Consider the following 14,361-nt stretch of genomic DNA (forward strand, 5'->3'; position numbering starts at 1 on the left):
TGAATAATAAAAATAAAAAAGCCCTTTAAAACCAAATAAAAGGTTGCTCTTCCCTGTTCGATGTCACTGGTACACTTCAGTGATGCAGAAGAAATATCTGGACAAACCAACAAAGGCCCACTGGCACTGGTAGCTATTTGACCAACCAACCAACAGCACTTGGAGGGGAAAAGATAAACGTGAAATGAACCTGCTAAACAATATTTAGAATAACTAATAAAATACATCCATAGTTTAAAGGAGATTTTGGTGGTAGCTCTGGGTTAAAGTGATCCGTGAAAATGTGTCACACCTCCTTGGCAGCTTCTAAAGTGACCTGAAAGGTCACATTTATTTGCAACACAACAATTGTTCAGCCACAGAAGCTGCATATTTATGAAAGAATCTGTAGCGGATTGACTTAGACTGTAAAAGCTCTATCTTCATCCAGATGGACTAAGGAAACATACAAAAAAAAACCCCACCACACAAAACCCCTGCCTCCCATTAGAACAGTGAAAATTCAATGGGATTTTTTTCATCCCTGGGGATTTAGACTGCTCCAGGACAAACACTGTAGTAACAAATAATCAATTTTGTATTATTGAATAGCAAGTGGCCAAGTAAAGCATAATGACTGTCTTTGACAGAAGTTACCGATAAAAAACTGGGATGAAAGCACCGAAGCCCTCCTTCAAAGCAGCCCCAGCTCTGAAGAACACACTTAGGCAGGCAAGAACTCAGTGGGAGATACATCATTTTTGTCTACACTTTATGTAAAAGCCAAGTAAGCCCTTTACACATGTGCTGTTTTTTTTACCGGCATGAAACTTGCAACTAATCTGCACGGGTTATTTTTTCCACAAGCAAGCAAGCCTCCAGCGATTCTCATGCTCATCAGAGCTACAAATTGCTGAAAGGACAAGTTATTAACATAAGCTCTGAGAACCTCATTTGATGAAGAAGAGTCTAAGACACTGATTAACAAACAGTGTAATTTCCCCTTCCCCTTATTTTAAACCAGGGCCACAGTAGGTTTGGGTTTTGGTTTTTGGGGGTTTTTAAGGCTACGTCTGAAGCTGGTGCCTAGAGCAAGAGTGGGCGAGAGCTCCATATGCCACTGAGCAGAGGGGCAGCTACGTGGCTGCGGGAAGGAAAGCTGGGGGTTTCCATCCAGCCGCTGCTGCCTAACTTGCGGGAGCAAGTGGAGGACAACTTTTGGATGTACACAGGCTCATTTCTGCAGGCTTTAAAAATTTAGGAAACTGTCGTGTTCTGCACAGGCAGGAAGCACGATGCGTGCCTCCAGAGGTCAATGCAGGTACACAGGGTGTGTATTTGGCCCTGTATAACACACTGCTCCATCTCCTGCCTCTTTATTTAGGCGTTCTACTTTTTTCGAAACCCAACTGTAGACAGAGTATCTCCACACACAAGTTTCTTGCCATATATTTCATATTTGATCTGGTTCCAATACATATCATACTGATAACATGAACAGGAAAGTAACCATCCCGACGTATGTATTTCTCATAACACTTCACAAAAGACGTATTCCCCAACTTGCCTCACGCGCTTCACACCTGAACAATAAACATACAAAGCAGCCTTGGTTCCCCCTCCCCACAGACACACACGCTTTGTTCGGCGATCCATTCTTCTACACCCATCAAGCTCACTAAATAAACATGACGAGCACACACCTGCGGCACTCATCCCAGCCCAGCGCTGTTTAATGTATGCAATTACGCTAATCTGTGGAGAAGGCTGCCAGTGGAAACCAAATACTAGAACGTCAGCATTCCTGACTAACGTGCCATGCTGCAACCCAGCTCAACAAAAAAAAAAAAAAAAAAAAAAAAAAAAAGCGCTCCTTAACATACCAAATTAGACTTCTCAGAGCAGGAGCGTTTTTGCTGGCTTCCAATCCAGCAAGGAATCGCGGCTACCACCCTCCAGCTTACTGCACAAGGAGTTCAAGAACAAGGCCAAGAGGCCTGAGCCTTTTCATATCTCCTTTTCATATCTCCGTGGACTATCCCAGCTTCCTTGGCTGCAGGAAATGAAACTGTGATTTAGATAAAGATAACAGACTCCAGCCCCAAGTTAAATGGAGCAGGTCTATCACGAGTGCAACCTATAGATGGGCTACTGAGCACGCAAACCACTGAACTAGCATCGCCTTCCTCCTTACCAAGGCAACCGCTACACTTTTTTTGTTTATTCCAAACCACAGCTGTAGGGAGATGGTAAGGAGCAGCCTGACAAAACCTCTCCTATTGCCTCTTCAGGTCCTCTGCCAGATCCAAGCCTCTTCCTTCTCCCGTATCTTAACCAGGTGTAATAACCACACTATTCCCACAACCGTAAAGATGCCCTTGATTCAGCAGCCTAGTGATTTTTAATTTTTTTCCCCCCAGAAAATAAAATGCAATGGTTCATGCTCATGAAAGGCCAGTGGATCCTTGGTGATGTACTGATGTGTCAAATGCTTACAGTAAAACAAAATCCCAAAGTTAAAAACCTAGACAGTGCACTTATGAGACGGTCAGTGTACGATAGCAAAACGCTCTGCTATTTTTCATGATTGCTAAGAATAGGTAGAGCAAGATCCTGAAGTTTTTTACTGAAAGAACTGCTGTGATACCCACTGCCTATCTGATTAAACTGCACTTAATTGTCTGCCAGTTTAAACACAGACATATGCAGCATCACGAGCAACTCAAAAGATTAAAACCACCATGTCGAAAGCAAAAAATAAATATTACACCTGAGGAAATAAGGGCTAGCCAGCTGGCACCTTTTCACCACAAAAATATCTTAATTAACAAGGGGCAATAACAAGGCTGCATGAGGAACAGAAGGAAACTTTATCCGTGCTTCTTTCCTACATACACATAGAAATCTGCCACCAGGAACAAACAAAAAAAAAAATAAAAGAAAAAAGGAAGAGGAACAAATACATGCAAAGTTTCCAAACGTTTTCATCTTGTAAAGTCTCCCTGTGCTAAGAAATATTTATTAATGACCAGATTTTCATAAACCACAAGTTTTGCATTGAGACTTACGCGCATCAGTAATATTTATATTGCATTAACGCTTGGTTTACGCCAGTCCAAAAGAAAACTTAAAAGTGTGAAAACTGTAGAGGGAAAAGAACCCACCCAAAGAAACAAAAAAAAGGCACGGGCAGACACACACACCCCGGGCGCTCTGCCCCGCTTTCAGTTCCCAAGGCAGGGGCTGCAGCCTGCGGAGCCCTCGGCGGGGCAGGGCCGGCAGCGGCCCCGCGGCGGCTCCTCGCAGCCGGGCTCCATCCGCCGGCTGCGCTCCGCGGCCCGGGAGCGGGGCAACGCGCGCTCGCACGGCGCCGCCGCTCACCCACGGCCGGGCCCGCTGCCGGGAAACCCCCTCCCGCGGCCCAAGCCCAGCGCGGGGGGCCTGCCCCGCACCCTGCCGCGGCTCCGTTACGCCGAAGCCGGCAGAGCCACCGGCGACGGCAGCCCCGCCACCACCCAGCGCGGCGTGACAAGCCGCCGCCCCGGCTGCTCCCGCGGGAGCCGCAGCGCCAGCGCCGGGACGGGCCGAGGCGCCCCGCGGCACCTCAGCGCCGGGACGCCCGGGCAGTCCCCCCGCCCGCGTCTTCCCCCTCCCTCAGCCGCCGGTGCCGCAACCCCCCGGGGCGGCCGGCACGGTCCCGCGTCCCCCGCGGCGGCTCACGGCGCTCAGGTGGGACGGGGCGCCGTCCTCGCCCCCCACGTACCTGTTGGCGCCCGCCGTCCCCTCGCCGGGGGTGCTCCTGGAGAAGAAGCGGGAGAAGGTGCTGTGCCAGGAGGGGCCGGCCCGCCGCCGGCTGCCCCCGCCGGACATCGCCGCCGCCGGGACAGGACGCTGGCGGGACGGGAAGCGCCGCCAGCAGCCGCCCGGCACCGAGTCCCCGCGGCGGGAGGCTGCAGCGGCACCCGCCTCCCTCCGCCCCCGGGGCGGGGCCGCCGCTCCGCCTCCGCCCGCCGCTTGTGGCCGGCGCAGGCCGGGCCCGGAGGGCGGGAAGGGCGAGGGGCAGCGGGGGGGAGGGCGGCTGGCTGGCTGGCTGAGGGCAGCTGCGGCCCGCGGCTGGCAGTGGGGTGGCGGTACCGCAGCCCACCGCCCCAGCCCCGGGGAGGGGGCCGCGTTCGGATGGCTTGTTTAAGTCACTGCGACATAACTAGCGTCAACAAAGAGAAAAACGATCAGAAGTGAAAATGAACTCCGTAAGAAAAACGACAGGCGGCCCCCGGAGCGTCACCCCGCCGCCGGCGAGCACCAGCGCCAGCCCCGGGTGTAACCTGGCCCGGCTCTGAGGGGCCGATGAAAACGACTGCCATGGAGAAAGGGGGTTTCTCCTGCCTGTTGAAAAGATTTCTTCCTAGAAAAAGAGTTTGTTGTCAGGGGTTTTTTTTGTTTGTTTTTGTTTTTTGAGGTTTTTTTATACTGAAACCATTTTTCTCCAAGGGCTGTGGCCTCCCCTCAGTTAACATCAAACTATCCCGATCAGCAGAGATGACCTTTCCGTTGCAACAACCCAGTAACAAATACCATCCTCGTTTTACAGAGGTGATGCACCAAACCTTAACGATTCATTGAGTGTGAATTACTACTCTTGACATTAGGATTTTACATGGAGAACCACACTCTCCTCTTTCTCGCCTCGATGAGCATCTCTGCTGTTCTTTGCAACTGCTGGCACCTCACACCTGTACATCCACTCCTTTTGGCATCCTGCCATCTCACAGGATCGCCCAGTGGCTGAGGTTGGAAGGGACCTTGGGTGGTCACCTGGTCCATGCCCCCTGCTCGAGCAGGGCCACCCAGACCAGGTTGTCCAGGGCCATGGCTTTTGAGTATCTCCAAGCGTAGAGACTCCACGGTCCCTCTGGGCAACCTGTGCCAGTGCTCTTCTCCTTTGCTGTAAGATTTTTTTTTCCCCATTTGTTCACCTCGATCCACCCCCTCTACACCAAAGGCCTCTTTGCCCTATTCTTAACCGCTGTGCCATAGCATCAGCCTGCCCTGGCTGCAGCTTGGGGTGGCACGAAGCGGTACGCTCCAGGCCCATCGGCAGAAAAACTGTCTGGAAATCAACTCCTGGCTACTTTTCTGTCTCCATTCCACTGCCTCAGTTATGAGCAAAATCTTCAAGAAATGTGAGACAGCTCCCGTTTGTATTGTCTTATATGGCTTTGATGTGGATTTTGAAAACACAGACACAGGTGGGTACTGGACATGTACTTAAATCTCTACTGGTCAGAGCTGGGACTAGTTGGCTGTGTCACAGGTTACAAGAAGTAGCTTTCTCATGGTATAATTACCAGTCACAAACCTTCTTCAGGGGACCAGCACTTACTACACAAGGTCCTGCCTAGTTTTCAGTGGCCAGACAAGGAGCAGACAGTTCTCTTAGTGACACAATGCCCCATACCTAGCACAAAACTACAAAATGTTTAATTCCAGACCAGTGCAGAGAAAAAAGATACCACATTTTGAGAGTACCTACACATAGCTGCCCGTTCTCAGGGAAATGGCAATCAGGATTAAAACTACAAAATGTAACAGCAGCCCCTGTTACAGGAACATTAGAAGGAGACACTCCCTCTGACATTCAAAATGAAAAGTAATTAAGGCTCCAAAACCAAATTAGATGAGTGGCTATTTATTGGGACTGCACAAACAGGCTGCAGGGAGGCTTAGGCTCTCAGTGATTGTCTATTACTTATAATTCTTACTTGCCACATACATCTTACAGCTTCCCTACCTATTGCTTAAGTAGGGTTTAATCCCTAAACTGTAGTAAACCTGAATATAATAATTAGCATTTATAAAGCTAATATATATATATATAAAAAGCTATAAATCCGGTATCTCCGAAGGATTTAGGCATTAATTAATCCTCATAACCACCTCAGGATGTAATGAAGTATAATATAGTGAGTGGTTTGCACACAGAGACAGTCAAAACACCTAGCTGTGTCCAAAATCTGTCCGCGCTCTACCAGCGAGGCGCTCAGAGGGGCACCACAGGGCAGCACCAAGCATTACCAGGGCTGCGCTTGTCCAGGAACAAAGAGCCAACCTCATCAGAAATGCTAATCCCAAACAGTAACATTTTGTGCTCAAATCTGTTTCTCCTTTCTTCCTTGCATCTAAAAGCAGAATATACAGAAACATACCAAACTACAGTTCTACGGGAGGCACGTAAGTAAATTCTAATCAAAGTAGTAAAACTATATTAATATAAAACCCATGATTTATTCCATACTCTGGAGTAATTTAGTGCCACATAAGTTAAGAGTAAATAATTTTCACACATTTAAAATAATAAAATGGGAACCACCAGCGGAGTTGCCCACAGGAACCCAGTTTTAGCCACCTACACCTTCCACGAAGGGAGAAAAGTTAGGCTTTTACCCCAAGATGCAGTATCGACCGTGTGGCAGGTGGCCTCGCATATTAACACAGCTGTCGGCATTAACAGCAGCACCAACACATGCAAGCCAAAACAGATGGGGGGAAAAACAGGTTCCTCTCTGCCTCAGATTAGAGTACTCACATGTGGCCCGTACGAGGTAATACGGCATCGCCAAGGGCAGCGAGAAACCATTAAAACAGAGTTGCAGAGGGGCACAATGGCACAGAAGAGGAAAATGTCAAGCCGAGGATCTCAATACTTTTTTTTTTTGTAGTTCAACCCGCCCAGAGTTTCGCTTGAATCAGTATCTCGAATAAGAGAAGGGAGGGTGCTGTGCCCATTCCATATCCACTGATTTTCTACTGCAATTCAGATTTATAATGGTTGTGCACAAGGGAAACCTCCCCCTTCTTGCTGCTTTAGGGTGAGCAGATGGTGAAGTTTTAATTGTGCTTTCTGAATTTCCTCCTTTTTATGGGTCTTTACAATCTTGAGTCAAATCTTTTGTTTTGTTTGGATACCAAAAAGGAAAGCAAGTTTCCATCCTACTGATTTATGAAGAGCTCTCCCCTCACACCCTGTTTTAGAACTTTCCTGATACACTGAAGTCCTAATGAGGGGAGAAACATAGTCTTAAAACTACCAAACTAAACATTTTCACTGCAAGCACATTTTTAGCACAACTGTTGAAGAAAAAACCCACATTCTCAAACTGTTAGCATGGTTGGACTGCTACAGTAAGAAATGGTCCTATGTTTTAAGGTACAACCCTGCTAAACAAAAGCATCTTCCGTTTTCTGTTTTCATACATGTTTAATGCGTTTATCTAGAAAAATGTTTTGTATGTCTTGACTACTGTCTCTTGTTAAGAGGCAATCCCATTTTCCAGGCTCTTAGAGAACATGTCTACAGTTAGGGTATATGGGATGCAAATAGCAATAGTATGTTAATAATGGATGGTCCCTTACTTATCTTTTTCCTTTCCAGTATATATTATGGCAAGGCTTCTCATAGGTGGCATGAGACCATGAATTAATAACTGCACTTAATGGAGTCATCACATGTAGTATTTCCTAGCCATTTTTCACAATGTTAGCTGTCCAGATGTTAAAAAAATACTGATGCCTTTGAAATCTCTAATCTATGCTTATCCTAAAATGAAGGCGAGTAACAAAATTGAAGATTTGGGTCTCGGATATGTTATTACACAGATGAAACATGTTAGGCAAGGATTTCTAAGATATGTTTTCTATCTAGCTATGACCTTCAGCAGTAAAACATGCACTGTGCAGCTTCCATCAATCCTCATCCCTTTAACTGTGAACACACAGTTCCTCCATTTGATTTACTGAAAATGGTTTAAGAGAGCGCCACACAGTCAGCTGCTATTGTTCAAATGCCTTCGTGTCTGGAGAAGACAGCTGGAAATGACTCATGGTGTTAACTGCAGTTACTGAGGGTTGTAACCGTGTTCTTTATTATTTTGGATAAGATTTATACACCGCGTTACCTATGGCCAAAGTTCAGTGTAGTAATTAAAAATCTTTCAATCAACTTTTTGGAAGGCCTCTCCTATCTGTTTTCCACACTACAGTTTGTGACATTTATGTTTACCCAGCAGCAGAAGTGCTAAAATGGAAAACTGATTGTAAAGAACAAAATAAAAAAATGACCAACACACTTACAGAACCTCTTTTAACACAGACTTTCGCTGCACCTAGGAATGGAGCAAAAAGTATTCATAAGCCTCACACTACGGTGGTATATATGTACCTAACCACCCTAGATGACGACCAAAGTCCTTTTCTGTTAATTCCATCAGAACTGATAACTTTCGGCTGATTAGCACAGCTTGGCTGGAAGGCTTCCAAGACATTTTTGATAGCCCCTCCTATCAACTACACTTGTGTGAATACAAAGATGAAACTCACTTGTGTTCTTACCAACACTAATCATTGCAAAACACCCTGTCCTAACTGGAGCTCAAGAAAAACCTGCATGTCATATAATGAGGTCTCTGTAAAACCATCATATTCTGGGTTATGCTTCCTTGCTAAGCCAGTCTGTTTATTCACCACCATCCTTACTAGAAAACTCATGGTTAAACAAAGTGCTTCAATAAGCTAACTTCATCCAACTTCTAACATATATTCAATGTACAGTAAAAAGCAGCACAAGTTATTTAGTGTCCAGAAGAATACAAGAGCTTCCAAAAAGAGGAAATCCGTGAAATACATAACCAGCAACTTGTATATTGTAATTAATTTAACACTTTTCCATATAGAATGTCTTTTGAATATCAGATTTGTAGTTAAAAAGTGAATATGCACCTTTCTGTACAAATCTACACATTTTCAAATATCAAATCAGGTTACTAATATTCTAAAGGCTTACCCTATTTCCATGCATATACATAAAAGTACATTTTTCAGTTTGCAGATTCCTAAGAAGTTTTGAATTGTGGTGCAAGCCTACATACAGTAAATGTAAGCCTCTGGACAGCAGACTTGCCATTTTTTATGTTACCTTTCAAAGATTTAGAACTGGTCCCTGGACCCCAAGGCTTCCTAGAACCACTGACTGCAACACACTGGCAGACACGCACGAATTCCACCCCTTTGTCTATCCTGCTGGGTTTCACAACACAGAATACTTTTCAACCCAATGATCTAAGCCCTTTATAAAACATTATTAAAAATGTTTTAAAATCAGAAAAAAAAATAGGTAAAGTAAACCCTTACCACATTCATAGCAAGCATATGTATTGGTATAATCCAAAAGGAAGAATCATTTCAAGTGGCTGGAGAAATACACTGCAAAATATTCCGTATGTAAAAACAACTGCAAGTACACCCGTCTCTAACAAGCAGAATTCTTACGGATTTGAGCCAAACAGGATCATAAAAGCTTTTGGCTGCAAATGTTGCAGAATCCCATCTGGTTTCATGTAACAACTTATTTTTCTCTCCACTTCATTTAAGCTTCCAGAAAGAAATTTAAAAAAAAAGAAAAAAGAAAAAAAAAAAAAAGAGGAAACCTTTTCCTATGTATACAAATTATATCCGTAAGTTATTCCAAACAGGCAGAAAACACTCCAATCTTATTACAGAACAAACAGAAAACCAGCATCTAATTCTTGGCATACAAGTTTTACATAACAGTTAACAGTATGTATAGCATACAGAAAAAGGGTAAGAAATAATAAAGCCCAAATTTGTAAGAATGCAAGTGACCATTAACCGGACTGTGCGTGACTCCTCTCCCCCTGCCCCCATCTTTTTTTTAAGCCCAACACAACAGAACCTTTTGTAGGGGAAAGAAGATTTCTCTTAATATGTAAGAACGAGAATTCTGAATAATCCATACATTCCCTCACTCAGGCACTCATTATTGTTGAAGTTTGAGAACAGCTTTTTCAGCAAAGCAAACACCATCATAAGGAAATGTGTGGCTAATGGGAATATAACCCTGAAACTTGGTCTTTTCATCTGATGTTTTATAGAAATATTTTCTGTATGTAATGTACAGCTTTAGCCCAATTAAATATGAGTAATAAGACTAAAGATGCTTCCCTACAGTGGAAGATAGTATTTTATAGGATGTAGTTACTGTAGCTCATAAATATTAGATGTACACCAGTTTGTCCAAATTTTGTTCAGGGTATGCTGAGCTGCTGCTGAAAAGAAAAGCTCACATTATCTCTTCATTAAATTAATTCCCTGAATAAAGCTGTAAAATGTCCTTTCTATGAAAAACTGACTGAAGTGCTCCTATTTAGTACAATGCTAACATTAGATCAACTGTCATTCACTTAACAACTTGGGCATTGCTACAGTCTTGAAGAACGTACATAGATTGTTTGTATTCTGCATAATAAAGGACTTATTTATTAAAATGCATTACCTGCCATGATGACAGAACACACACCTCAAGGAAAGCATGACACTTATCACCCATAAAAGATTTTTTTATCCTTCTTTGAACCATTGCATGACATATCAGAGCAGACTGAGAACTAAGTGGTACTTTAACAGCTATAAAATGGTTGAAAAGCAAGTTTGGAACTAAAAACCCCCATTCCTACAACCTAAACTAGTTGATTTTGGATATGTGTCTCTTAATTTCCAGAAAGCGTAATACTACAACATAAAAGGTCTGTACATACGCTAATATTGGTAAGTCAACACTGAAGTGGCTATTCCACAATTGCTTTCTAAGATAATATTTATTGTTCTTATTTTATAATGGTACTAATTAAAGAAATAATACAACTGAAGCCTCAATTGTAATACACAGCAATACCTTCTAACCACTAGATCGGATTAGTTTATAGATCAATTCAGTTTGCTTTGAAACTTCTGCCAAAAATTTGTTAGAGCACTAACTTGCTCTTAATTTAAACCTCAACAGAGGACTTCAAAACCAGACAATTATCCATGGGTTCTAGCCACCTCAAAACAGAGTAACACTTCCCCTGTGAAAACTACCTTAAGAATGTAAAAGATCCCCTAATTAAAGGTAGGGGGGTGTGTGTGTGTGCAGCAGCAGGGAAGGAAATAGGACAAGAGAAAGGCATCACCTTTCCCAGCAGAAACATTCTACCTTTACGAAGAAACCCTTCATCCATCCTTACTCCTCTAAAGCAAGAATGTAACCACTGGCCAACAAAATGATGTCACAAAGATGTTAAACTGGGACCAAGTTGCTTCCACGTAACCCATTGAAATAATAAACTATGAAAAAATTCTCAGAATATTGTGATCATTGAAAACAACATACACTTTCTGGTTCATTGAATCCATTTGTTACTTGTTACATCATTTTTTTCCTCTTCAGTTTAAACTAATAAAAGTTAGTGGATAAGATTAAAACAGAGATTTGCCTGCAGAGTGAGATTAAGTCAAAAAAAGGCATTGCAAAGTTTTTCCCCTCATAACTTTAAACCTGTGTGATCATAAATACAGACAATGCCAGGATCAGCAATGATGCCTGACAGCCAATAACAACTTTTTACATTCATGATTGCCTATTTTTCCACAACTCACATTACGCCATTTCTTTTAAATTGGATGTGTTGCCACTTAATCCCTGTCTAATGGTTAGATCCTTTATTAGTGGAATAAACTTTCCCAGTTCCAACTGGAGTGTACTACAAACTTGTATTTTCACTAGATATTTCACGGGAATTATTCCTGGGGAGCCGTGGCATTCAGAGACCTCTTGCCAAGTTCTGCTATTCTTTTACATGGTTTCAACACCATGGTTTTAAAACTTTGGGATTGTTTCCCTCTTAAATCTGTACAGGCATGCCAATACGAGTGCATTAGTTCAGGTCACAAGGGTACTTTAAAGATCACCCTCACTAACTGTGCTTTTGTTTACATCACAAAGTAGGCTGGGAGTACACAAACTGAATTCTTTTTGGATGAAGCTACACTGGAAAGCTCCTTACTAGGGAGCCTGTATTGCCACTTCAATCATTTATCGTGGTGACTTCATTGAGCCTCAAGAGGCTTGGGCTTCTTCAATATTTGTTAGCATTAGCATGACTCTGCTTCAGCCCAAACTTCTTCCACACATCCCCCCACTTTCCTTGATTTCATACATCCTTTTCCTTACTATCTTTTCTTCCCTTTACTGAGAACTTTTGGGCAACTCCTCAGCAAACTAAATTTGGTCCAATAACTATCTTGCTAGGCCTACAATCTCCTCACTGGTCTCCAAAGACAAAGTTGTTTTTAAAAAGGCTGCTTAGCATCAAGTTTCTAAATTATACACTTCTTTTACTGAACAAATTAACTTGATGTTCAAAGGTGCCCCCTAAATCGCAAAGAAATTATTTACTCTCCCTTGTGAGCTGGTACCCAAGTAATATGATTGTAATACAACCAAGTTCATTTTCTGATAAACAATTTGTAGAACATAAGATCATTTAATGGTAGACAAGAAACGTTAACAGCCTAGCTTTCATTTTAAGGATCGGTTTTGGAAAAGGGTAGTGGGAGTGGGTTTCACGCTATGATAAGAAAAGTGGAAGAAGTAAACATGGCTGATTCGCACAGTGAGATCCTGACATGCACTGAAAGACAATGGCATGTTATCACACACACACTATGCTTCTGAGAACAAGAACGTCATGTGGCTAGAAATATTCAGCCAATTAAGTAGCAATCCAGCTGACTGAACACTGGTAAATTAATTATAAAGTGCTGGTTCACACCAACACAGATGCTTGCATGATGTAACTTACTGTGACAGGAGCTACAAAGCCTCAGAACTAAAGTACAGTTACAGAATATTACTAAAAACACTTGGCATTTGTTAAAAGACAGCATTATAAATCCTGAATTCTGATTAGCTAGTACACACATTACTACCTTTGCACAGTAACATATGGGCTGTGCAATAATAATAAAAAAGATCAGGGCATATCAAGTTAGCCTTTGAAAGCAAATTTTCCTGACCTTTCTGAAAAAGGACAGCTGAAAACTTTTCTCAGTAGTCCCCTTTTTTGCTTTTTTTATTCCAGTCTTTTTGACCTTCTCTTGTTATCTATTTTGCTTCTTAAAAAAAGAAAACAACCGGGAAGGGAGCTGCAAAGTTTCACTAGCAGAGTACACAAAAGTTAAAAGGAGCAGACCAGAGAGTTTTGAAGCAAAACTGTAAGGACTTCTGTGAAACAGAAATGAGGCAGACCAGAAAGAATTAAAGAAATGGATGACAAATTAATCATGAGGAGAGTTATTTCTCAAATGAGTAAAACAAAAAAACCCAAACCCACAAAAAACAACACTTAAGATTAAACTGTATTTCTTGGCATAAGAAATACTTACTTTTAAGGACAAGTATTTTGATCAACATTAATAACATTTTCTTAGTAACAAGAAATAAAATTTCCTAGTTAGAGCTTCTAAGAGACGAGCTGTTTTCTGAGACAGCATTGCACAGCTGTTTTTAGGAAGCACTGAAATGCAGGATTATCGTTCCACATATTACCACATCAGAATGCCTTCCTGTAGACAGCTAAACTGAGCTGTTATGTCTAGCCTTTCACAGCAGCTTATCTTTCTTATTAGTAAATAAAAAGTGCCAAGCATATTATAGTTAGAGGGCTGAGATTAAAAGGAGGATCCATTACATTTACATCCTACACTTAGAACTGCAATTGCTTAACAGAAATTTGCCCAGGAGTCTTCAGGCCTCACAGACTCTTGGCGTACCTGCAAGTAGCTACAGGTTGAACACCAAGTTCCCATGGATTCACGTCCTGAGTACAAGAGAGGCAAGGCTAGAAAGAATTAGGAACCACACATCTTGGAGCATCCAGGCAGAACTCATTCTTTTAGCATCCTAAATGTAATGGGAGAACAGTATTGAAGACTGACAGCCACCGTGCCCTCAGGAACCAACTCCAAAGAAGCCTTTCTCCCACAGACGCATGAGGCTTTTGTGCAACAGACAAACTTTGTACTAAATTCAATGTTACGAAAGCAACTCAAGGCTGTAGCAAGTGTGTATGTTAGGGACTTATGCCCGTACACCATGCGGAGAGGAGCGGTGAATATGCAAACATCCCTCCAGTAGCTTTATGTCCACAGAACGATCACAAATGTTCCAGAAGTGAGACACAACTAATGGCTGAAGTGGTAAGGAAAGGGGCGTGGTAAATAAATAAACAAACAAACGAACAAACAAATAAATAAATAAAATCAAGCATTTCACCAACAGGACTGTCCCCATTCCCACTCCTTCAAAGAGGTCTCCATCCAACCCAGTGTCCTGGTAGGAGAGGAACAGAAAGCTGCTGAAGAAAAAAACCCACCGTGAAACAGGAAAAAAACCCAAGAAGGGGAACAATCATCAATGTTAAAACCTGCTGTTTTCAAGAACGGCTTACTAACCACATCAGAAAGCAAAAAGTAAAAGACAATAGGGCA

At 42.8% G+C, this 14,361-nt stretch overlaps 1 protein-coding gene across 1 annotated transcript in view; it reads right to left on the minus strand.

Moving 5' to 3' along the window:
- CRYBG3 (crystallin beta-gamma domain containing 3) overlaps positions 1 to 4,018 on the minus strand; it is a 94,795-nt gene extending 90,777 nt beyond the window's left edge. The window contains exon 1 of the mRNA XM_080374571.1: positions 3,743 to 4,018. Within this exon, the coding sequence (XP_080230697.1) occupies positions 3,743 to 3,849 (107 nt within the window). The 5' untranslated portion in view covers positions 3,850 to 4,018. The remainder of the gene's footprint in view (positions 1 to 3,742) is intronic.
- Positions 4,019 to 14,361: the final 10,343 nt, after the last annotated feature.

This window comes from Falco punctatus (assembly GCF_963210335.1).
Source record: "Falco punctatus genome assembly, chromosome: 2".
In the NCBI taxonomy this organism is placed as follows: Eukaryota; Metazoa; Chordata; class Aves; order Falconiformes; family Falconidae; genus Falco; species Falco punctatus.